The following is a 25618-nucleotide window of genomic DNA, read 5'->3' on the forward strand; positions in this document are numbered from 1 at the left end:
TAGGCACAGAGATAAATGTTTTAGTTTCCACTTCTCCAAGTTTAGTACGCCCAAATGCAGAATACAAACTTGGTGTCAAACACCGCCCCTCCCATCCCCCAGAAAGGCCCAAGTCTTTCAACATGAACGGTATTTCTAGTATTTTCAACTATGCTTGACACTTCAGGAAAAGTATGATGTTTGAAAAGAATCTAATAATGAGTGAAGTAGACATTAAGAATCAAACATACCCCTGGTATAAATGACTACTCACTCTAAGGTGGATGTTTTTTAGCAAGGCTTGATGGGTTTAAACTGGTAAATATCTACAAGTCTCAGCTCACCAACATGGGTTGGAAAGACATCCACACTTCATTTTTCTGAAAAAAGTTGCTCCCTTGCCCAAACTGTAGAGCTGTCTCTTGATAACTCAGAGACAAACAGCATGTTTCAACTCCTCTGACCTGCCAAGGCTGGACAGAGGCCATCTTCTGCTCATGGCTGATGTTCAAGGCCTAAGAGAGGGGTTGGAGGACAGGGAGGGCCTCACTCAAATGAATCTGGTCACTGGGCTTCAGGGAAGGGCCTGGGCTCCAAGGTCAAGACCAAAGCACTGGATCTTCATCATGCTTTTCAAGGTGAATTAATTCTGTTTTAGCAAGCAACAAAGTCCAATGTTTTCCCTTTAAAAACCACTTTTCTTTTGAGACCTGTGAGCTTAACATCTCTCCTTTACTGTCCTCCAGGGCCCATGGGAAACAGCACTGGCCAGAAAGTCTGCCCCATCTGCTAAGCGGTCTGGTCCCTCATCCTCACCCCATGGTGACTGCATCTCACATATTCCTCCATGTCACCTCAACCAACAAACTGCACTTCCTAAACAAAATTTTGAAGATATTATCTTACCAAGCCCCTGCAGGTGTAGGTAAATTCTCAGCAGTAATATCTCTAGCAATAATGAAGAGTTAAATCGCAGAGATGCCAAGGAGGCAGGTCAGCCTTCATCCTAGAAGACCCAGGGACAAGCAGTAAGAGGGCTCCAGATTTTCTCTGGGTTCCATTCTCAAAGCTGCTGACAGAAGCCAGAGGCTGGCTTCTTTCGTGGAGTACATTGGCACCGCTGTCTGTATCTTCCAACAAAAGACAGGGGGGCGAAAGAGCCTCCAGAGAAAAACCACAATGACAACAAACAACAGTGGGACAGGAGACAGATGCAACCCAGGCTGCCTGAAGTGACAGGAGACTGTGGCAGGGACATCCCTGGGGATCTGCCAGCACAAGGCAGTGTTTTCGGTTACTCTTCAAGTCAATGTGTGGCTGGCTTATACAAAAGGCAGGCACTGAAGCAAACAAGACTCTGGTGAGACCCCAGGAAGGACTCTTGAGAAAGCACTCAGAGACGTTCTGGAATCTCATTCCATGGACCTCTACTCAACAAGAGGTGGAGAAAACCCATCTCCAGTGTGTGTCTGGGGCCAGGGTGCGCTCCAGGGGTGACTCTATGCTTCAACCAAAGGGCCCTGTGGGGGCTCAGGTGACACCCTCGGGACCTGTGTCAGCTCGCCGACAGCCTCACCGCGGGGTCTGTGACTGGGGGACGGAGGCCTTCTCGGCGAGCCTCCAATGTGAATTGTGAGACCCGAAAAGAATGATGCAAGAGGTGCTGGAGAGACTCTGTCACCAAGAAACGCGCCCTGGGCATCAGCCAAGGAGGGCTCAGGTGGGTCCCCCGCCCAGAGCCTGGTGGCCACTCAGCTACTGTGCCTTCCCACTTCACTTGGGCCTTCATCTGTGTTAGCAAGAAAGAACTTACTGGCGAGCTACTGCCTAGCATGGGGAGCTCAGCTTGGTGCTCTGTCATGACCTAGAAGGAGGTGAGGGGCTGGGAGGGAGGTCTAAGACAGAGGGGATATACGTATATATATGACTGATTCGTGTCACTGTACATCAGAAATGAACACAACATTGCAAAGCAATTATACTCCAATTAAGAAAAGAAAGAACTGACATACAGGTCACAGAGTAGGACCTTTGCTCTCTGGTCTGATCTCCATCCTGGGTCTGCAGGCCAATGAATCAAAACTGACTGACTTTTCCTGCCCTAAAAGCACCAAGGTTCCCCAGGGCATCCAACTTAAGCCTTCTGTTGATGTCAAGAAACATCTTTTGCACACCCATTCTCTGTGTTTGTACAGACAGCAGCAGAGACTCAGACAAAGGGCTTCGTGTCCTGTACACTCAGGCCCAAACAGTTGGATGAAGCTGGTGGAGAAACTGGGCGGGTGTGGACATGGCATTTATTAACCTGCAGCCTCGGTTTCCTCACCTGTAACCAAGGAAGGAGTAGGGGAAGTGCCACCGAGAGGCCGGGAGGATGGAGTTAGCAGGTACCATGGCGGAAGCCCAGCACAGGGGCTGCACCTGGTAGGTATTCTAACCAGACACGTTCCCTTCCCTGCTCTCAAGAAACCCAACTGTGACACACCCACTGGACCATAAAATCCAAAAAGAAGTAAATACACCTGGCCCACTGGAGACAAAGATGATGGCTGGCAAATAGCAAAACATCCAGCCACGCAAGTGCATTCCTGATGGACAGCCAATTGTCACCTGCTGTCCTCTGCTCTATCCAATGACCTCTCCGGTCACAACCCCAAAGCATACGCTCCAGGGATTCCCTTCCTCCCAAACCTGCAGGCCCATTTCACTAGGGACTGGCCCATCAGGGAGCTTCCATATGGCAGCAGAGAACATCCTGGGGATCCACAAGTGAAACGTACAGAGGGCCAGATGGATGGGGATGGCGGGACGAGAGTACCCAGCACTCATCTGTGCTAAGTTCTGCTTCACAGATCATGGCTCTGGCATCAGTGACATGTATCCAAGTAGGTCACAGCCAAGCCAACTTGGACCCTTCAGAAGCACGGACAAGGCTTGGCGGGGGCCGCTGAGACCACCCGATCAAGCCACTCACCTGATGACAAGTGCGGTACTGGGTCAAGCAGCGGTCTGCCCTGTGTGCACCCCAAATCCCTTCCCAGCACTATGCTCCCAAAACACTGGCCTCCTTCGGTTCCTGCAATATGCCAAGCCCACGCCAACCCGTCTGTCTGAACATTCCTGCCCTCTGCTCCTCACACCCCTCAGGCTCTTCTTGACTGCTAGGTCTGGGCATCAAAGCAACTCCCTACAGAAACCTCCCCTGACCATCCTAAGTGGCTTTCCTGTGATGATCTGCACCCTGGCTGCTTCCCTCTTTGCACGTCTCTCAATTCACATATTTCATTGTTAACAGGCTTACAATCCATCTCCCCTGCTAGACTGGAAGCTCCTTGAGGGCAAGCCCACGTGACCTCGGACTGGACTGTCTCACGGCCACTTCATCCTCCCCATCAAGACCTGCTATCTTAGTGAACGCCCAAGAGTTCCGAGGGAGGGGCAGTGCTGAAAGACTGAAATCAAGGTGAGCTGCGCAGCCGCGGCAGCTGAAGTTTAACTCAATAACCAGAAGGTCCCTGTCCATGAAAGCTCAAAGTCCTGCCAAGTGGGGAAAACGCCGAATGCCAAAGACCAGCGGAAGGAGGCTGATGTGGCGTTCCAGTCTCTCAGAGGCTTATCAGGTTTGTGCCCAGGCCTCTGTGATGGGCTCGGGAAGCTGCTGACCCTAATCCATCTAGTTAACTGTTAACTGCTCTGCCCCGCTGACACTTGCATTATTAACTGCGGGGTCGGAAGGACAATCCTTTGTGGACCTGCCATCTCACAAGCTGGCTCCCGCCCCTGACTTCACAGCTACGAGCCCAGGGCTGAACAGTCTGCGGGCTTGTGTTGCAAGGCGGGCTAATGAAAACACATTTCTCAAACACCGTATGGTGAGGGCAACTGAAGCACCAGCCTCCTCCAACAGCAATTAAAAAACAAAACAAAAAAAAAATAGTTAAGTCCTGGAATCAAACAGGAAACAATTGGCTTGAAGACGTCAGATGGTTTACAGGACTCTCCCCGCTTCAATGTCTGGGGCATCTTGATGACAAGTGTAAAACCCAGACAAAGGAAACTGGGAGAGCCGTCAGGGAGGCTCTGACACTTTCACAAAGGAACTCAGAGGGTGGAGGAAGTGCACATGGGCACAGATCACTCAGGGAGCAGGAGGGTCGTGCCCAAGGGTCGCAGCCAGCTACGGAAGTCATGGAGGTTCTCAGAGGCTCTGGGTCCGGGCTCGCGTGTGATGTGTCTGTAATACCCCATGTCAGGACTCTAGCCCCTGGCTGTTTCTAATGAGAAAGTATTCTCAACCGTGAAGTTGACTCTGCTGGAAGCCTTCCAAAGGGAAAGTCCCTCCAGTTACTCAGAGGGGAAAAAAAAAGTTACCTTCTTGGTCTGGAATCCGGGGATATGTTATGCAGATGTCTCTAACAGAAGTTACTAAGGGGAAGTCAGCTCGCCTTTGATTATTCAAACAGGCTACTGCTATTAAGGATTGCACAACTCTTGGGCAAGGCAGGAGTGGGTTTTGGCTTTTCTTTTTTTTAAGCCTCTCCTCATGGGAACTACTTACTCTTTTCTAAGAACATTTCATTATAACCTCCCGAATGCACATCTTTCCAATGCCTAGGTTCTGGTGAGAATGTGACCCACAGGCAAAGCCGTCAGAGCAGCTGGGTGCAGGTGGGCACCCCTGGCACTTCTCAGAAGGCCAGTGCTGCTTCCCTGCTGAGAACTGGATGGAGCAGCCACTTCTTTCTTAAAGGCAGGCTGAGTAATCACAACCCTCAGGTAACAGATGTCCGAGCTCCAAGAATTATCAACTGTGGGACAAACACATTCTCTCGTTTTCATGCGGCTCCACTTAATAATGTGCTGGATGAGACAGGAGACTTCACCCAACCCAGGCCAAGAGCACAAAGGGGGATGATGGAAATGCCGACCGCCCTCCTTCTCTGGGGCAACTGGCAATGGAATCCACCCAGTTCATGGGCAACCCGATAGCTACAAGAAAGCTCCTTACTGTTTGAGCCTGAAGACTCCTAGGATAGGTGCCTACAATGAAGTGGCTGGTAATAAAAAAATATCCTAGGGAGAGAAATAGGTGAGGGTGGGGGAAAAGACACCTTAGGCAAAACCTTTCTGATGTCTTAGAGCCACACAATGGGGAATTCTTAGGGGGAAAGGAAAATATTCTTTCTGGGGATAGCTCCGAAAATCCTGAATTAGGTGTGAGAAACAAGCAAGCTTATAGACTGGGGCAGGGGGAGGGAAGAAAGAAAGAGGAGAAAAGGAGGGAGAGGAAGGAGTCAGGGAAGGGGGGAGTGAGATGGCTGAGAGACAGGGGAATTAAAGAACACCATGGAAACAAGTCTGTCCACCTACCCCGGCCGCCCACCCACAGGCAGATTCTTTGCTGACGCACTTGAGAACAAGCTGGTTCCTACCAGCTCAGGAAGGTGAGCAAACCCAGAGAGCTCATTAAATCCCTTCTCAGCGACTCTTGTCTGCCTGCAGATAGTGAGCAAGGAGGATATAAATAGAAGTTATATAACATCTCTATGTTGATTCCTGTGCTTACCAAAAAAATGCAGCATGACCTTGTTTTTTTTTTTTTTTCCTGCAACGTTTTCCTCTGCTGTGGGTTGAGGACTTTAAGCCAGTTAGGGATCATCTTAAAGTTTAAACAGTAGGATATAGATTTCCACGTAAAGGACACTCAGGATGACTGTCCAAGTTCAGAACCCTCAGGGATCAAGTCCTCCTCAGGTATTAAAAAAAAAATCCACTTGCTATAGAATAAAACCGTAAGGAATCTTGTGGCTTCCTCTCAGGCCATTTCCTGATGATACCAGGAATGACATTAACACCCAAGAGCAGAGAACCATGTGAAACCAAATAAACAGCTTGAGTTTTCTAAAGAAGGTTGGAGCACTCAAAATACATATACTGAGAGCTAACTGAATGGGAGTTTCTGGGTGGCCCAACGATTAAGATTCTGCACTTACAACGCAGGGGGCGTAGGTTCGACCCCTAGCAGGGGAACTAAGATTCATGTGCCGCAGGGCACAGCCAAAAGAAATAATAAAGCTAACTGATGGTTTCTAAATACCTCCAGGAGGACTCAGCTGTCTTCTTCTCTCTGAACAGGCAAGACATTAAGAGTCCAGTGGACCGCAAAGGCCTCCTCATTAAGGAGGCCAACAGAGGGAAGAACTGCAGAGGCAAACACCAGTGGGAAGCCCTGGGATCCACTCAACCCGGTGAGTGCTGTGGGCCTTGCGGACAGACTCTGGCTCTGGCATCACCAGGAGGGAGACTTAAAGGAGCATGTGAAGATGGGCTATGCCGCCAGATCCCACCACTCTGCTATCTTGTCTAACCTATGGAGGCCACAAGACTCTTTAAAAAAAACTGTTACCATGGGAATTTTTCCTTTTGAAGCATTTCTCAAGCAATGTTACAGGTGCTGGAGAATTCACGGTCCTTGGTCTCAGCAAGCTTTTCCTGGGCCTTGGAACGTGTGGCTTCAACCCAGAGGACTTTCAAACCGAGGCTGCAAGGGTTTTGAATACAAGTATCTTCTGTGATGCAGGTTAATGACACAGGGCATAGGTGGGGAGCGGGATGCTATCATGGCCTGAGGCCCCACTTGGCATGCAAATTCCATGCCACAGTGCTTTCCATGCAGTTGATCCGCTCAACAGAAGACCCTGAAGGGCTATAAGCAGCTCGAAAGGGGATATCGTGGCTCTCATCCCTCTATTGGGAATTGCCTTTCTCATCAAAACTGAGAAGTGGTCAAGGACACAATAAGTCATCCCTCCAAGCAGGACAAGAGCCATCCTCCCACTGGAGCCCTGCTCTTGGGTCAGCCACCGAAACATCTCAGCCACGTGAGCCCAAGCCTTTCAACTGAGCCCTGTGAGCCTAAGCCTTCTTCTCTTCTATATTCCCATGAGGAAGACACCACCTACCTTCTGCAATATAAACAGCGTGGATCTGGTAGGAAGCCATACATCTTCCTGTCCCGACGTGGCAAGGTTGCCAGGTAACAAATGTAGAAATACACTCGGAAAACTGTATGTGACAATATTACAACCTCCGCTCTGCAGCTGATAACCGAGGGAGTGTTAGAACACCATGTTCTCTTAACACTTGGGCTCTCGGTGTGAAAATAAAATTAAATGGGATATTTCCTCTTGTAAATAGAAGACAGGCATACAACTCACACATGCATCTGCTAATTGGAAATAGTAGAGGGGTTCACTACAGCCACATGCAGTGCACCCGGGCTTTCACTCTCCTGCCCCTCCGCTCCCCCAACATGGATTCCAGAAAACTCACAGAAACCTAACTGAGCCAGAACCTCTACTATGTGAGAGGCAAGTTCACCTCTGACCAGAGAAAGAACACAGGTAGAAACTACAGAAGTGTTCAGACATTTTTATAAGGCCGAATGTACTTTCACTGTGTGGCTCCTAAGTCGCCTTTGAGAAATCACTGCATAACCAAGCAGTGACCACTTGCTTCTCTGACCAAATAACCAGCGCTGCCTACCCTGCCCCCATCAATAACAAGGCAGATGCTACTCTGGAAGATGGAAAACACCACCATGATAAATAAACAAATAAGAAAAACACCACCGTGGATGTGGGGTCCTCATCAGCTCCCTGGTGTTGGACCCATGCAACTGCAAGGCGATCCAGTGTGGTAGAAAGTCAAGAGGTTTTTGAGAGAGACAGCCCTGGGTACCATGTCTCAGCTCTGCTAACTAGGTGACTGTGGGGAGGACCCCCTGGATCTTTCGGGACTCAAGTTTTCCCATCTGTAATTAGGGCTACCCCCCGCCCAGCCCAGATCAGGTACACAGAGGCTCCATGCACTGTGCCTGCCCTAGAAGGCACTTAAATCGAGGCAACCGATCACTTCCTTTTCCCTCTGCAAAAACACAAATATCCTTCAACCTACCCAGGACTCAAACAGGGTGAGGATCCAGGGCATGCAAAATGGGCAAGAATTCTAATAAGCCTCACATTACACCAAACTACATATGCTCCTTGAGAGGCAGGCAAAACCCCACAACTGTAGTAATATGATCTAACTCTTCCTAGGAGCCCCATTAAATGAGCTGCCCTCTGTCTCCACAGAGAGGAAGTCATGCAAGAGACTTTCCTTCCCATTAACCTGCAGAGACCTGAGAGCCGGGCAGCCACCAGAGGGGAAGCGGCATATATGATGTGTGTAATTTTTATTTGGCAAATGAGACGCCCAGCCTGAAAGTGAAGTCCTTCATGGTTCTCTCCTCTGTCATTCACAGGCCAGTGATACAACCAAACCAAAGACACACAAGCCATCTTGGGGCTTCTCTGGAAGGCAGACTGCCCTCCAAAATGAGTACATTAACAAAAAGAAGAACAAAGAGAAGCCGCAATTCTAATGCGCCCAAAAAACAGAAGCAGGGTCCGCCAGGGGAGCCCTTGGCCCATCTCTCTGGTCTCCAGGGAGCAGCCATGCCAGGGAGGCTGCTGGAGGCTTCTCATATAGGAGGCAGCCCTGCAGAGGGGCTGGGAGCTCAGGTTCCAGCAGGAAACAAAGCCTGACCCAGATACCAGTGAGCACTGTGACCCTAAGCAAGTACTCTGACCTCTTGGATCCTCTTATCTCCCACCGAGCAAAAACGGATCCAGGTAGGACCTGCCCACCCATGACCATCACACAGAGTAAATGAGACCATGCATAGAGGGCATCGCGCCTCGTTTCTGGCACATGGGTGCTCAGACTTTGGTATCCATTATGATCACCACTGGGCTTCCCAGGTGGCTCAGTGATAAAGAATCTTTCTGCCAAAGCAGGTAGACGTAAGAAACGTGGGTTTGATCCCTGGGTTGGGAAGATTCCCCTAGAGGAAGGCATGGCAACCCACTCCAGTATTCTTGCCTGGAGGATCCCCATGGACAGAGGAGCCCGGTGAGCTAAAGTACATGGGGTCACAGAGTCTGACACAACTGAATGTGCGCGTGCGTGCATGTGCGCACGCGCACACACACACACACAATTACCACCATCTATAGTTATTACAAGGAAGAAAAGACCCAGCAAGTATCTCTGTTATCAGAAGAAGAGTTCTCCACACTGACATTATGTGTTTTCCTTGGGTTCAAATAAACTTCACTCCCTCCCATGCTTAAAGAAGGTGCCCCTTTAAAATGGTGCTAACTGTCAGCAACACATCTTCACATTTCACATCCTCACATTGATATTCAGGAAAGAACAAGTAGATGAATGTTAACATGGTGTCCACATAGAGTCCAGGCTTTTGATTCATTGAGGGAACATTCACTGAGCTCTGACCATGGTCCAAGTGCTGTGGAGGAAGTAAGACCAAAGTCTGATCTTGGGAGAAATTATCACTCTTGAGGAGAGGGGAGGAGAGGGAAGACAGATAACCAAAAAAGTAACCATAAGCAAGGAGTACGTATTAGGCAGCATTCTGAGGGCTTTCCGTATATTTTCTTTTTTTTTTCCCCCCATATATTTTTTCATATAACCCTCAGAATGAGCCTAGAGAGCAGGGTTTTTTGCATTTATTCATTATGGACAACTCAAGTTCCCTTCGGCCGACACATGCAGAGACTTCCGTGGGGAACTTGGGGGTGAAGGCTGACTTGATCTCTGCCTCCCCCTGTCTAACGAGCCTCTACTTCAACTGTGCTGACTGCTAAGTAAATGAACTGCCCACACAAAGAGACCACTGCCTCTGCCTCAGGGGATTAAGACGCTTCCAGACCAGGAGGCAGTTCAAACAGGGCCCGGGGAGCATGCCAGGCAGAGGGAAACTGGGCACGTCCCACACGGCGCACAGGCATCTCAGCACGGGCCCAGGGCTGGCAAAGCGGCAGGTGCGGCCGCAGGACAATGAGCTCGGGGGTGGGCATGAGAAGCAGAGGGGGCCGGGCACTCAGGCTCCGGGGCATCACCCCAGCGCCCCGTGGATTCCATCTTCCGTGGCAGGGGACCAGGTGGTCCAGGCATGGCTGACTGCAGCGTGGCAGACAGAAATGTCCCGAAGTAGGGAGGCTGCAAAGAGCCCATCTCAGGCTTCAGAACTCAGATGGCCCTGAGCCGGCAGGGGGTGCAGGACGTTGGTCAGAGACAGGAGTTCTGAAGCTAGAGCATTTTGCTTCCGACCCCAGCTCCCCCAGCCCCGGCCGGGCCGCTTGGGGCGTGCCGCGCGTACCTTCCGGGTGTCGACTGTCTGGCTCGTGACAAGTCCTAACGAAGTCCCGACTATGAGAACACTGCGAGGCAGAGTGGGCGCGGAATGAGTTCCTGATGGAAATCAGGAGGGAGGAGATGGATTATGTCACTGTTTCCAGCTCGGGTGAGTGACTGCAGGGTGGCGGTGGGGAGTCCACTGAGCTCAATACAGGACATAGGAAGGCAGCGGGGTGGAGGACCAGAGGGGACATGCGGGCTTGGGGTCACGTGGACTGACAGCTGGCAGAGGTGGAGATGCCCGGCAGGGGTGTGTGCAGAAATCGAGAGATGGGCAGGGAGGTGGGGCCCGGAGCGGCTGGCACAGACTGTAGTTGGGAGCCACAGAGATGGAGGAGATCACCCAGGGAACTTGACGGGAAAAGATGACAAAGAGGCCCTGGACTGGGCGCCAGCATCTCACATATTTTAGGGTTAACCGTATGTGTCTCAAGGAGTCCCTGTGCTCACCACAAGGAAAACCTCGGCAGGAGACACAGAAATTACACAGCGTCAGGCCACCAGGGAGCGGCTGACATGAAACCTGGGGCCCTGGGGTGGATGGTCAGAGAGGGCTTTCAGATGAAAACTCAGGACTCCTGAGCCACACACATAACACCACGGAAGGAGCTGCCCGAGCCTGCCCTGCAAATCTGCGTTGAAAGGTGGTAAGCAGGATGATGGAATATATTCTTGTAGAGAATATATGCCTTTAGAGGAAAGGAAGGGAATGGGGGATTCCCCACTGATTAAAACAGGAAAGAAAAATGAGAGGCCTCTCTTTCCTTGAATTTCCATTTATTAGTTGAGTAAATGGCCAAATTCTCTGGGTCCTTAGGATATCAATCACCTGGCCAATATTTACTGCAAACCACTGCTCTACCAGGGAGTGAAGAACATAGAACCAAGCAGTTAAGACATGGTTCTTGGGTCTCCCTGTTTATCCAGTTGCAAAGAATCTGCCTGCCAATGCAGGAGACACGGGTTTGATTCCTAGTCTGGGAAGATCCCACATGCCGCAGAGCAACTAAGCCCATGCAACACAAGAACTGAAATCCGCTCACCCTAAAGCCTGTGCTCTGCAACCAGGAGAAGCCACCACAAAGGGAAGCCTGCATACCGCAACTAGAGAGTAGCCCCTGTTCCCTGCAACTAGAAAAAGCCTGGGCACAGCAACAAAGACCCAGTAAAGCCAAAAAAAAAAAAAAAAAAAGGACATGGTTCTTTTTCTTAGGCAGCTTCCTATCTAGTCAGCAAGGATTAAAAAAACACAGAGGTTGGCAGAGGCTTTCTGTAAAAGGCCAAATGGTAAATATTCTAGGATTTGCTGCCATTCTGTCTCTGGCACAACCCCTCAGCTCCGCCCCAGCAGCATGCGAGTGGCCAGAGATGACACTAAAGGTTACCAGAGGGCTGGTTGAGTTCCGGTAAAACTATTTACAAAAGCAGGCACCCGGCTGGATTTGACCCGCCGACCATAGTTTGCCAAGCCCTGGACTAAGGTATCATGAGCCAACAGAGAAGAAACTGGTTGTGGGCTTAGAAGTTTCTAAGAGGAACTCCATCCTTGGAAGGCACTAGGGAAAGTTAGGAAGGACCTCTTGCTAGAGCTGAAGGAAGAGAAAGAAAGAAGGGCAATTGAGACTTGCTGTGGATTTAACAGGATACAATGAAGGGACAACCAGTTTCAAATTTTCTGACATTTTTTTCTTCTTAGTCAAATTTTGGAGACCGTGGAAAATCCAAAGGGTCTTCTGAAGACATCTCCTCTTAGAAACTAATACTGGTTGTGGATTTTGTAGGAAAGAAGATTAACACTTTGCATCCAAAATGTGTGCGTGTGTGCTGAGTCACTTTAGTTGTGTTTGACTCTGTACAATGCCATGGACTGTAGCCCACCAGGCTCCTCTGTCCGTGGGATTCTCCAAGCAAGAATACTGGAGTGGATTGCCACACTCTTCTCCAGGGGATCTTCCCGACCCAGGGATCGAACCCTAGTCTCATGTCTCCTGCATTGGCAGGTGGGTTGGTAGCCCATCCAAAGATCTCTCCCAAAACTCCTTGTCAACTGCAGTCCCCTCCCTTAGGGAAGGCCAGGAGAACATCTGTGTGGAACTGTCCACTTTTGCCTACACTGCTGGCTTTGCTACTCAGGAAAGAAAAAAAAAATAACATTGGGTCTCTAGTTCTTCCACCAGCACAAGCCAGCATGCACATCCTACCCTTGAATGGAGCTTTTCCAATCCAAGTGAAAAGGCGTACGCTGATGCTCTGTGCAGTAATGTCTTGCCCTGAACTACAGGAGGTCCCTACAGCATCCAGGCCTCATCACTTGGACAGTTGGGTGGGGGGCCATTCATTCAAGTCTTATATTCCCAACAATGGGAACTATTCGTGGATCCTGAGTCTTCACCTCAAAACACGTATCTAAACCAATAATCCCCAAAGAGTCTCGTTCAATGACATGTCAGTTTCCTGCGAATGGAGAGGAAAGGCCCATGTCCAAGGATGATTAGGACCAAAAAGTAGTAACGATAATAATAATAAAACAGAGAAGAAAAAAAAAGTCCTGGGTCACGGAGCAGGTAACTAGACTGCCCGTTGCTATTTCACCCAGAATGTCTGGCAGAGTAAGTATCTAGTACGCAAGGCAAGGAAGCCTCCCACCCTCCTGGATCTCTAAAATCATCTCAAGTACAGACATGGTGAGAGGGACTTAAGTGAACTGTACGTGAGAAGAACATAAAACAGCACACCCTCCCGAGGCCCACTGGATCGTCAAGCACTAGACAGAAGTTGGATTTCTGATGGAAAACAAAATGAATAAAACAAAGTTCATTTTAAATAGTAAAGACTGCATTTATATAAATAATCACCACCTCCTTTTGAGGTCCTTCTATGACCTGGGCCCTGAGTGAGGCACTTTCAGTGAATCACCCTCTGCAACCGCCACAGAAGCCCTATGAGGTGGGGATGGATACCGTCCCCCTTCCTGTGAAGGAGCTGGGCGGGGAGGTCCAGGACTTTGCCCTGAGCCCTACGGTGGGAGGTGATGAGACGGGGTAGACTAGCCTTCCTTCCTCCACCAAACCAGCTCCGGGCAGTCCTATTCCTGCAGCTCAACTGGGACGTGCACTCTCAGCCCTACGTGACCGTGAAAACCTCTCAACAACTGCGTAAGGAAGGGACTCAGTTCTTCTAACTCCCAGATGAGAGAACCGAGTTTCTGAGCATCCTGACAAAGTCCAAGGTCACCCCATTGGCGAGGGTAAGGCTGGGACTCTGGCCCAGGTGTTTCCACCGTGGAGGCCAAGCTCCCTTCTCTGCCCGCCCTTCTGGGCGATGTCCCTCAAATTCCCTGACCCCACACCACCCACTCTCCAAGCACGGCCGACTGGCAGTGCCTGCAGCTTCTCCCTGAACCAGGCTGGGAAGCCTCGCCATCCCGACCTTGCATGGCTTCAGCCGAAGGGCAGAGGGGACTGAGCCACCTGCCTTCCTCTTATTGTCATGGCAACGGCTCCCACACCCGCCCCCCCAGGCCGGGGAGACAGCAGTCTCCCGACTCCACTGCTGGCCAAGCTCTCCTCCCACGTTGATAAAACCCGAGGTCAGAAAACACCGCTCACCAGTGACTCATTTCTCACTCCTCTGCCAAATACAACACCCTTTTACGTAACGCACACCAATCTCCTCCTCCTCCTGGGGTGGTGGCTCTGTCAAACCAAGGCTGATCGTCCTCACCAGCTGGCCCTCCATCTCCAGCAAAGGCTAAGGAAACCGCCCTCCTCACCCTCCTCTCCACTCGCTGGGGTCAGGGCGGGCCTCCAGACCATGTGCTCCCCTACCCCCACCCCCAGGGCCTTCTTGCAGTGACTTCTTCTGGAGGGAATGGGAGATTTCCTATCTTAAACTGGCTCCTGGGATGATGTCTTAAGCCAACTTCAAAAAATAAAAAGATAAAAAATAAATCAGTGTGTGGTGACGGAAAGGCCACTAGACGAGGGAGCTCTCTCAGCTGAACCCACAGCCAGTTTCCCAACAGCGCTTCTCACATTTTCCAGCTCACGCTGTGTACGTGCGGAAAAGAAAATCCTTTTTGGGTGTGTCTGTAGGCTAGACTTGGCATAGGAAGAGCCGTGGGCAGCCATTTGATACATACACTTCACTGTGCTTCTGCAACCGGAAGCAATTAAGCAAAAAAAAAAAAAAATTTTTTTTTTTAATCTGTCCTGTTTATTTGCTGTGGGGTTTTCTATGGTCATGTTAGCACATAGATTCCCAAACATCTGCATGTGCTTTAAAAGAAAGAAAAAAACGCAAACACTGGGTGTGCGCAAAGATTCCTCCTCCTGCTCCCAGGTGAGGCCAGGCTCCGTCCTCCCTCAGGGAAGAGGAAGTGCAGGAGCACCCTCCGGGAGCTGGTGGGAACATCTCAGGAGGAAGGAACACAGAAACTGGCAAGGACTCGAAGGACGGATGTGCGGGTGCCATGAGACTTGCTGAGTCCCGCGTGTGCCAAAAATTAATTCATAAGCAAATGCTTATTTCATAGTTTCCCACTCGCTTACAAAACATCAAGCAGGAAAGATCTCTTCTGGGGGCTGGCAGGAAGCAAGGTGGCACGAGAGAGGGCAGGAAGACAGAAGGAGCTTCTCTTGAAGAGAAACTTGATCCCAGGGCTCCCCGGTATCACCCGTCCCTAGAGAACCCCCAGGGCAGAGGCGCTACTGCCTGTGAGCAGAGGGTTTGCTGTGAAGCCTGAGCCACTCGGATGGCACCCAGGTAGAAGTTTTGGAGACGTTATCTTCAGACATTATTACCATCAGAGAAGCCAGGGCAGGGACAGAAGATATTGGAAGACTCCAAGCCCATTATGCCAGGCCAGGAACTACCCTCCATTCAGCTTTGGGGCATTTCAGGACTTAAATGATGATTACAAGGTTTCAGAACAAGAGAGCAAATTCTCCCTGGCAGGGTTCCTAGCAGGCAGCTAGGTCCTTAGTTTTGAATTCCTATAAACTGAATCCACTGAGGTCTGGACAATGAAGTTTAGAGCTTCTGAAGAACTCTGGTCCCCCGTGACGCATCCTTAGTACAAGGGTGAATTTCATTCAGAATCAAAAGGGGAAGGTCAGGAGTTGACACTTCTGCAGAAATGGGGCTGAACTTCCAGGGAGAACTGAGCTCCTCCAACTGCAGAGACAATGGTGCCTCTCTTTTCTGCAGCTGCAGCACCCAACTCAGGGGCCAGACTGACCCATGATAGGTGGTCAGCTAATGACTGCAGGGGTGTTGGGGGGCCAGTAGCCCAGGGTGGCCCTCCATAACTCCCTCTCTCCTTAGTGCATGTGGTCAACTCACAGTGAGAGGTGCAACCCTTTTTCTCTCCCTGTGGGGCTGGGCTGGTCTCACGGCTGGTTTGCACCAGCAGAATGTGGCAATACCAAGCATTCCAAGTCCAGGCCCTAAAAACGACTTGATGCCAGTCTTGGTTCTGCTACTTCCTGCTTGTCTGATGAGGGGCAAGTTCTTCCCCCTTCAGGCCTTTAGTTTCCTCACCTAAAAAAAGAGATAATCAGGCACCTACCTCCAAGGGAGACTGTGAGGATTAAATGGGATGGTAGATGAGAAAACACTTAAGCATAGTTTATGGTCCACAGAAACCCTTAATAAATGCTGTTCATTGTCATCATTATGGTTTTTACTTCAATTTCTTTTTAATGATCACGCTGACATTTTTGGTGTGCAGTTCTACACATTTTCAAACATGTATAGATCTGTGTGTCCAAAGCAGGACACACAACAGTGGCATCACCAAAAAGTTCCTTTGTGCTGTTCCCTTAAAGTCAGAGTCTCCCCTCAGCCCTATGCTGGCAAGCACCGCTCTGTTCTCCTTCACCACAGCCTTGTCCTTTGAGAATGTCACCTACACAGAACCATCCAGGGCATCACCTCTGACACTGGCTTCTTTCACTGAGCATAAGGCCTTTAAGGTATACCCACGTAATCCCATTTATCAACAGTTCATTCCCTTTTATTGCTGAGTAGGAATCTGTTGCAAGGGCGTACCACAGTTGGTCCAATCACCATACTTTAAATCATTATTTTCACAAGTCAGGGAAGAAAAGAGTTCAGAAATGGAGCCAGCCAGTCATCACTGCTGGATTTTAAGAAAATATCTAAATTGCTTAAAAAAAAAAAAATCCTGATCCAAAGCAGTAAGGAAGCCAGGAGTCCACCTGCCTGTGTGTCTCATGCTTGGACAAGAGGACACAAGCCCAGGGATGACTTTCGGAAAGAGGGTCTCCCTCCCCTTCTTTTCCATGTGACGCTTGCTTCACGTCCTGGGAAGAGATGCTGGTCAAGGTAAGAGCTCTTCTGCAGCCGTCTTCTTGGACAGCCCTGTCCACCGCCTGTCACTGAGAAGCAGGCATCCAGGGGAGCCCACCTGACCACAGCCCGACTCCCCCTCCTGGGATGGGGACACGGCGCGGGGGACAGGAAGGGCAGGGGGCAGCGAGCTCCAGCTGGAAGCCGCCTGCCGGTCACGGCCGACGGCCCTCAGCAATCATTAACAGTCACCACTGCAGCCCGCGCCCCCTCACACACGTCCCAGCTGCTCACTGACTACCCTGAACCAGCTTCTCCACAGCAAGACGAACTGAAATCACCCCCCACGGGCTTCAGGGCGTCTGTCCTCAGCTGGCCCCGGACAACCTGAATTCCAGATTATTCTCTCCAGAGAAAGAGAAGCTTGGGGCCAAGGTGGGGGTCTCACAAGTCAGTTCCAGGCTAGAATCAGTTTTCCCGGAGCCACAGATTTCTAATGAGGCGGTGAGTGAGATTTTCCCCTGAGATGGCAGAAGGAGAGGGAGATGGGATCAGGCGAGAACCAGCGTATGCCGAGCACCGTGCCCTCCCCTCCTGGCGGGGGGCTCGCAGGCCACCCCATCCAGGCCCACCCGCCCAGGAGCCCGCTGGCGGCTCCTCCGAGAGACAGCGGCCCGACTCCCTCCGAGGCTGGTCCTGGAACTCCACCGTGGCATTTCATCCGGAGCCTGAGCATATGAGTAATGAATGTGTGAAAACATAGAACTAATATTCATAATTACTTTACAAGATAAAGAACTTGACGGAGAAACAGCTTCTGTGTGCCTCGCCGTCACCATCAGGGGTACACTGTGAAAAACACGGCCGCGCGCCAGTAACTCAAGACTTTGCCACGCCAGCCGGGCTCAGTCCCTCAAGCCCTCCCCAGGCCTCCTTAGTCCTTACTTAATGGAGTCTTGTCATCTAGACTCAGTAAAAACCTCCACAGCCGACGGGGGCAGGGAGCCTCTGACCTTCTCACTTCTAGCATCCCCTCAGTGACACGTCGGCCAACAGGCGTTAGCTATACCCGAGTCCAGGCTGCCAGCTGTGAGGCAGGAGGGTGCAGAGCCTCCAGGCGGGACATCCCGTCCTCAGCAGGCTGAGGGTACTTTTTCTCCCCATTTTTTCTTTTCTACTGAGGTAGAACTTTGGAATAGGAAAGCATACCAGTTCTGTTAGAATAGATTTATACCCACATAACCACCACAGGTAAACCACACCAGAGAACATCTCCAACACCCCGAAACATCCCCTCAGGCACCTCCTAAAACATATCCTCTCTCGCGATATGACCAAGTCTACCACACATTCATTTTGAATTCAGGCTTTCGTTAGCTCTCTCCAAATAACTTCTGATTAACTTTTAAATTATTGGACTGTGCTTCTTTTCAATTATCGGATTCCTTCTAGATTCTGCTTCACTCAATTTATCTGTCAGATTTGTAGTCCTTCATTACAGCTCTGAGGCCCCTTGGGGGGCTGCCTGCCCCCAATATATCCCCAGTCCTGTCTCCTCCACCAACTCGGCTGCTCCGAAGGACCCAGCCTTGTCCCCTGAGTGCGCCGACCACCCTTGCGCCACTGGGCCTCCTTGCCACGCATGTGACCCAGCCCCCCACACCCCAGCTCCTGGCGCAATTTCCAACTTTCAGACCCACACCCATCCAACAGAGCCCAGGTCATCAAAAAGCCTTTCACCAACCCCTTACACAGCTCGAGCTACTTCTTTCTGGGAGGGTCTGTAGTATCCTTCCCGTGCAAGGATATGCACGGGATATGTGCAAGGATACGAAGTCTTATACACTTGCGAGATTTCAACTGCTTGAAAACTGAGCTTCTGGGATCAGCAAATCAGCACAGCTTTTTTTTTTTGCTTTTTGCTTTTTAGGAGGGGATGGAATAACCTAGGGTTTCCAACTTCAGATGTGGCCAGTAGAAAAAAAACACCACTATCAACACCACTTCATCCGAGAAAAGACATCAGAGCTTAAAATAAATTGGACAGGATATAACCTCAGAATAAACCGGTCAGATGGTCCTTCAAACTCATACATTTGATTTATGAAACTGACCACGTTGCCCTCGTTTGCACACTTGCCTGTGCCTGGAGAAAATTCTCAGAGACTGACTGGCCCCAGTGTCTGGGAACCCCGGCCTGGGAGTTGCTAGTGGAGCACCGTGTACAGAAATTGCTCAGTAGATGTCTAGTTTGACTGCTCCCATCCCTGGAAATGACAGGGTTCAGAGACCAGGGGTGTTCCAGCGCCGCTCCCACGCCAGCATAAGCACGCAGACAGCAGGACCATGGCGGTGGGCGCACAAGTCCTCATGACCCAGGGGCCCGGAGGACCCACCCATGGGTGCAGAGGCAGACTCACATGGGAGAGAATCAAAGGGCTGCCCACAGGTTACAGGCCACAGGTGCCCGGGGGCAGCTCCGCAGTGCAGCGGACCCTCCCACGGTGCAAATCTCAACTCAGGGCAGCACACGTGATGAACGTCCCAAGTGTGTGCTGGGGAAGGTGCGGGGGAGGGTGAGCAGAGGGGGCGGCCGCAGCCCCCGCGCGGGCACAGGGCCCAGGCTGAACGAGGAGCCGGGCTGAAACCCAGGCGCCCTGTCTCAGGCCCACGAGAAGAAAAGCCCTTTAGAAATTTGCACAAAGGACCAGAACGTCATTAATCCAGATGCCAATTTTAAATTCAAGACCAAAAATATAAGGCCAAGTCAAATGTATACATAAGAGGGAATTTTGTGATATATACATTATATCTCAATCAAAAGCTATTACCAAAATATGTGTGTGTATATTTATGTACCAACACATACACAGAGCTAAGTAAACCCTTATTCAGAGCCAACAAAGAATGAAGAATGTATGAAGGGAGTATTACAAATATTTTAAAATATTTAAAAGAATCATTTTCACTGCCATGTCTATATGAAAATCATGTATATATTATTAAAATTGCTTCTTTAAGGACTATGCCTAAGAATTCTACCATTATTATTTTAAAATATGCATCATCATCAGCCAATAAAAAGCCATCCATTTATGTCTGACTAACCTAGCCTGGCTTTCCCCTCTTTGCACGTATTAGTTCAAATTGGTTCAGTTTTATTGAGCTTTTCATTTACAAGATAAATACACAGTTAGCAAGAGCTGTAAGATTCACGGATATAAGTACACATAGTTCAGACTCCTTCTGGTCATCTGGGGATGGGATCCTCTGTGATCCTGGATTACAAAATAAATATAATGCATTCAATCATTCATTGAACACACATTTATGGATTACCTATGACGCGCCAAATTCCTGGCCAGTTTTCTTTTACACATCCTCAGCGTTTTAGCCATTTCAGGATGTAACCCATGTATGAGAACCAAGTCTGAATAATGACTGAATGACCACTGCAAGGAAGCAACAGAATTCGGTTTGCAGAACAATAGAAGTTTGTGCCCTAAGAAGGAGTTCTCTCAGCGCCACCCATCGCTGACTCCTCCCCAGCAGCCACGCCGCCTCCTACCTGTATGGTGGTATTGCCTCCTTCCAGCAGGGCAATGGCCAGAAGGATGCTCTCATGGAACACTCGGTCACTGGATGCGTTCATTATGAGGTCGATGACCAGATTAGAGGCGCCCTCCTTGTCAAGGTGGCACTGAACCTCAGCCAGGCTCATCTCACCCCTGCTCATGGGGCTGGATCCGGAGCCTCCCCCTGGAAAGACGGAACATTGCTCTTATCAACCTCACTCAGAGCAGCTAACATTTATTGCATACTTACTGCATACCAACATTTTATTCACTCAACAGTTGAATGATACTATCTCTCCCAACCTTTTTAACAAGCCCGCAAGGCAGGTACTCATTATTAGCATCAAGATGAAGTCACTTGTCCAGCAACACCCAGCGCAGCTGGTAAGTAATAGAGATGGAACTTGAATGCAGGCAGAGTGGATGAAGGAAGAGTAATACATTTTGAGCAAAAGACCTAAAGCCATCCAGCCAAGACTCTCCCTTACATCAAAATACAATGACCTGGGCCAGAATTAAGAACTGATCCAATTTTAAGAGACTAACTGAACTTAAGCACTCTTAAGAAACATAGGCTATACTGATCACTTTAGCCCTCTTTTTAAGAGACCCACCGTGGCCCCAAATTCATCCTTTCGCATAATTTGCATCTGCTCATTCATTCGTTCACTATTGACTCAAAGCTTGGCATGGCGTCAACAGCTGGGGGTAGGGGAATGAATCAAAGAAAGTTCACCTCACTGAGCTTCAGATGAATATACTTAGGAAGAGAGGGCCTGTGGCACTTGGTGGAACAGATTCCATCTGGATTTAGAAAGCTTGAGAACTTCACGTGATTGAAGAGCTTCACATTATTATTCAAAAAAATTGAAATATTAATGGACATGGGGAAATGGGGCAGTCAATTTCTGAAAAACAGAAAACCATCAGTCCTTCCCTGCAGGGGTCAACTCAAACGCCACCTCCTTTACGTTGCTTGTCCTCGACTGCCTAGAATCTATTGCACCTGTCATCCAAGGTGGACATGGGGGTATCAGGTCTTTTCTCTGACAGCTTCTTAAATACAAATAGTTTTGACACGTTGTGGGGGAAACAGCTGCTTGACAATCACTGGGAACTTCTGGATAAGAAGCTAAGATCTGTTTCTGGGGTTCTCTGGGAGCAGATCTGCTCCACATTTTCATTTGGTGAGAAGTCCAAGATTCCTTCCCAGAGGTTGCCGGGATTAATTTATTAAGCATCAAGTGTTTCTGTGCTGTGAGCAGAACCCAGCAAGGACCAGATGTTCTCAAGAGTCATCACCACAGACTAGGAATCATGCAACTCACATTTGTGCTCCGAGCATGGAGCTACCAGCCCCCTTATAACCAACACCATCGCCCACAGCTGAATTCAACGTTTTTGCAGCTTCTACCTGTTACTGTGCTTACAATGTTTTGGGACACCTTTCAGGATGTGTTCTAAAACAGTTCTATACAGGGATGCACCTGATGCGGAGAGCCGACTCACTGGAAAAGACCCTGATGCTGGGAAAGATTGAGGGCAGGAGGAGAAGGGAGCAACAGAGGATGAGATGGTTGAATGGCATCACCGACTTGACAGACGTAAGTTTGAGAAAACTCTGGGAGATAGTGAGGGACAGGGAAACCTGGTGTGCGGCATGCAGTTCATGGGGCTGCAAAGAGTCGGACATGACTTTGCAACTGAACAAATATAATACAGGGTGTGTGTGTGTGTCTGTGTGTGTGTCTGTGTAAAGTCCCCTAAGACTTGGGGAGGCACACAGCATGGACACTAGGATTAGATGTACCTGCTTTAAATTACCATCCAGTCACCAGCAAGATCCCCTTCCTCTGTTCAATACCAGATAGTGGGTAATGTATGGAAGAAAAGGAGATGAAGGAGGTAAAATGCTTGGGAAAGCCCTCGCCAGGGTACATGTATTATAAAAAATAGCTTTCACCCTCCTCACTGCCAACAGCACCCTCATTTTATGGGGAAACATGAGTCTGAATGACCACGAGAAAATGTGAGATCAAGTTCAGTTCACTGAGTCCTTCAAGTATCCCCAAGAGGTTCGCTGCATGGGAAAGAGGGGGAAAGCCTTAGCCAATATCACATTGCAGGGGGACATTTTTAGACACCAATTTGATGGTAGGCCAAAGACAAAACAAGTTGCTAAAATAACACACTAGCAGCCCAAATGCATCTGTTAGAGTCTCAACCTGCTCAGTAGAAACACGCAGCTTTGGAGGGGCACACTCGCTTCACACGTGCAGCTCATTAGCACACCACGGGGCCTACCTCCTCCCCCAGGCTTGCTGGGTCCTCCCGGTGACAGCGGGCCATTGCCAAAGCTCGTGAGGCTCTCTCTTCTTCCCGAAGGTCTGATGTTTCCATAGTAACGGTTGACCAAAATCTGCCTGAGGGCCTCACCCTTAATTCAAACAGGATAATGAAATCAGGTTCTGAATTTAATGCACAACTGAGCAACTCACATTAAAAAAAAAAGCGACACAGGGGTACCCAGTTATAATTGGCCCAGTCTCACTCCGTGAAAAAATAAATTATTAATAAGAGCACTTGGAAACTTCTAAAGTTAACTTCTTCAATGTTTTCTCAGGAAATCAGATCACAAAAAAGCATCAATCTAAAATATTAAATATCTGAAAGTACTCTCTCACACTGATGAAGATAGAACATGAATTTGGAAGGATTAACAAAATAACAAAACAAAACAAATAAAATAGTCCTTTTGAGGTAAGTCAGTAAGATTCAGACAAATTAAAAAATTTACAGGTCAACTTCCACACAGCAATATGAAAATGTTACTCTAACCACAGGATTTATTTCCAACCGTTCTAAGACCTTATGATATCAGAGTAATAAATAAAATCATAAGCTGAAAGTAAGCCTTTCTTACAGAAATAGTCAATGAGCCAAATGGTAAAGAAAACAAATGCAACAGAAAATAAATTACTGGCAGATATCAGACATGTCAATCAACAAACGAGCAGCATGGATGAAAATGACATTTGAGATTTTCTTTTAAAGAATACGGGAGGAAGGGCCTAGTTGGGTATAAATGTGGACACGAGCTGATAGTCGTGGAATCTGAGTTATGAATGAGGGTTCTCAAAACTCTTCAAAACATGTATTTTGGGGATATTTTTTTAACATTTCCATGACAAAAAACTTTAAATATATAAATATTAAAAGAATCCTGGGCAGGGGATAAAACAACTCTTTCCACAATTCCAACCAAAACAGAGCAGTTGAAACCACTCTGATCTGTTCCCAAACACTTTGCAAACTGGCAAAGTGGCAGGATTCACTCTCGGCAGTCTTGCTGAGGGACTACCCCCCAATCCCCACCCCCCTCACTCCGCCAGTCTGGAACTTTTTACCAGTTAAAGGCTGTAGAGATTTTCCTGGACTGTTTCTGAGGGACAAAGGAGTAAGTCCTGGAGTTCCTCTGGCACATCCCGGAAAGAGCTAAGTGAGAAGTTAGCAGAGGGACGATGCATTGCAATACAGCTGGTGCCTGAAATAGGGACTCCAGAGTTCTATCGAAGAGACCTGCGACTGTACCGAGAGTCAGGAGAACTTAAAAGTGATCTGTTAATACGCTTCAAGAATAGGTCTGGAGATTTCGAGGAAGGTGTTAGCAAGACAAGATGGGAGGGAGCAGAACGTCCTGAGGATGGTGGAGACCAGGGGTACCCTGAGGAGGCAGGACCAGGGAAGAAGGACAGAGCAGAAAACTCAGTCCCACTGTCAAAATGTTATGAGGTCCCAAGGTGACCCAGCTGGCTTTTCTCCTTGGTTAAATTCATGCTGCTGGTCAAAGACTCCAGGGATAGGCGGGGAGATGGGGTAAATAGGAAAAGTGAGAGAAGCAGGGAGGCAAGCCTGATTTTTCAATGAAAAAGTTCAGAAATGAAAAAACCCTTGTCTTTCTTCTCTCCATTACATCCACAAATATGCATCTCACTGTAGTTAAACAAAGAAGAATTCTCATTAGGATAAGAAAATCACTTCGTACCTTGACCATCAGTAAATTCAAAATTCCGAGAGAACTTTCAATGGGGAAGCTATTTGTGATCCTTAAAAAATACTTTCAAAATAAACTATTTTCAGTATAATATCCTTTAATGGCTTAGAAAACCACATTTTGGTATAAGGACATAGCTTTGCACCAGTACAAACATGTCAACACTCTCCAAAAGAGTCATTGAGAGGGGTGATTTAAAAAGGCTGACTTCACAGAAAAAACACAGATGTCAAAGGAATGGTCAAGAAAAGGAGGAACGACAAGGTCACCTCCACAGAGAATATAACAGTGTATTAAATACCATGTCCCTTTGTCAACTCAATGATGCATCTACTGGAGTTTCTTTCAGGAGACTTTGAGTTCTCCCAAGAGGGATGGTTGGTAGGAAACCATCCCAGCTTTCTATGGGATCCTCTGGGGCACCAGGAGAACACTGTCTGAGAGCTAAATGACTGGGCTGAGACCAGTGAGCTGCAGCCACAGAGAACAGTCCAGCTCTCCATCATGGCAAGAATCTGGAAGATCACAGGGCTGAATGGTCAACAGCTGAGTGACCGTCAGCAGCCGACAGACGTACTTGTCAAGGAAGACTCAACCGGAGCCCTCACCCTAGGATTCTACCTAGGACTGGACTCGCTCAGATTTTTTGCTTCTCCAGGTTTTGAGGGTCTCATCATTGAGCCCCTGGTGAATCTGCAATCAAGGAAGCAGGAGGTTGGGAAGGAAGCAGGTGCCTTCCAGGAACACGCGGACTTCAGGAACAGGAACTTCACATTTGTGTAGCCTGGATGCCGAACTGAAGTTACCAAGGGATCCCACATTACCATTTTGCCTCTCTTTGCACAGACAAACCCTAGCGGTTACCATAGCAACTGATGCATCAAATGGTACATTTTCCCCCATAAAAGAATATCATAACATGTGCTCATTATGGAAACACACACACATACATGCTCCACCCCACAAACTTTTAATTCTTCCCTCCTAATTATGAGGTTTTTGGCACACTAGTACCTCACCTTCTCTCCAAAAGTAAATAAATTTTAAGGCAAGGGGGGAAAAGAGAACATGTGGGGTTTGCTTTTTTTTTTTGTTTTTAATAAAGAACAAGATGAGAATTGTTTCTTTTCTGAAAGAATAAAGACTGAAAATTTTAGGTTAAAAAAAAGGGGGGACAGACAGAAAATGGATAAGCATCATTAAAAGTGATGTGAATCCTAGTGTGAAAACTTAGGTTGAAGGCAAATTGTTTTTCTGAGCTCGCAGTTTAATTTGGGAAAATTTAAAATCTACAGACAAAAGCATTCCTAATCATCTTAATATAAATTACTCAACAGCACTAAGCTGTTCACAGAGTACTGGGTTGAGAGAGCTGATGGTAGTGAAGCAAAAAATGTCACTTCCCAAACATCACATCTCCAGCTCTCACATTTGG

General features: G+C 48.6%; 1 protein-coding gene across 1 annotated transcript in view; it reads right to left on the reverse strand.

Moving 5' to 3' along the window:
• Positions 1–25618, reverse strand: part of ITPR1 (inositol 1,4,5-trisphosphate receptor type 1) — a 347438-nt gene that overhangs the window by 89240 nt on the left and 232580 nt on the right. The window contains exons 40-41 of the mRNA XM_061128046.1: positions 22434–22566; positions 20123–20313 (exon numbers count right to left, since the gene is read on the reverse strand). Of these exons, the coding sequence (XP_060984029.1) occupies positions 20123–20313; positions 22434–22566 (324 nt within the window). The remainder of the gene's footprint in view (positions 1–20122; positions 20314–22433; positions 22567–25618) is intronic.

Source organism: Dama dama, chromosome 24 (genome assembly GCF_033118175.1).
Source record: "Dama dama isolate Ldn47 chromosome 24, ASM3311817v1, whole genome shotgun sequence".
Classification (NCBI taxonomy): Eukaryota; Metazoa; Chordata; class Mammalia; order Artiodactyla; family Cervidae; genus Dama; species Dama dama.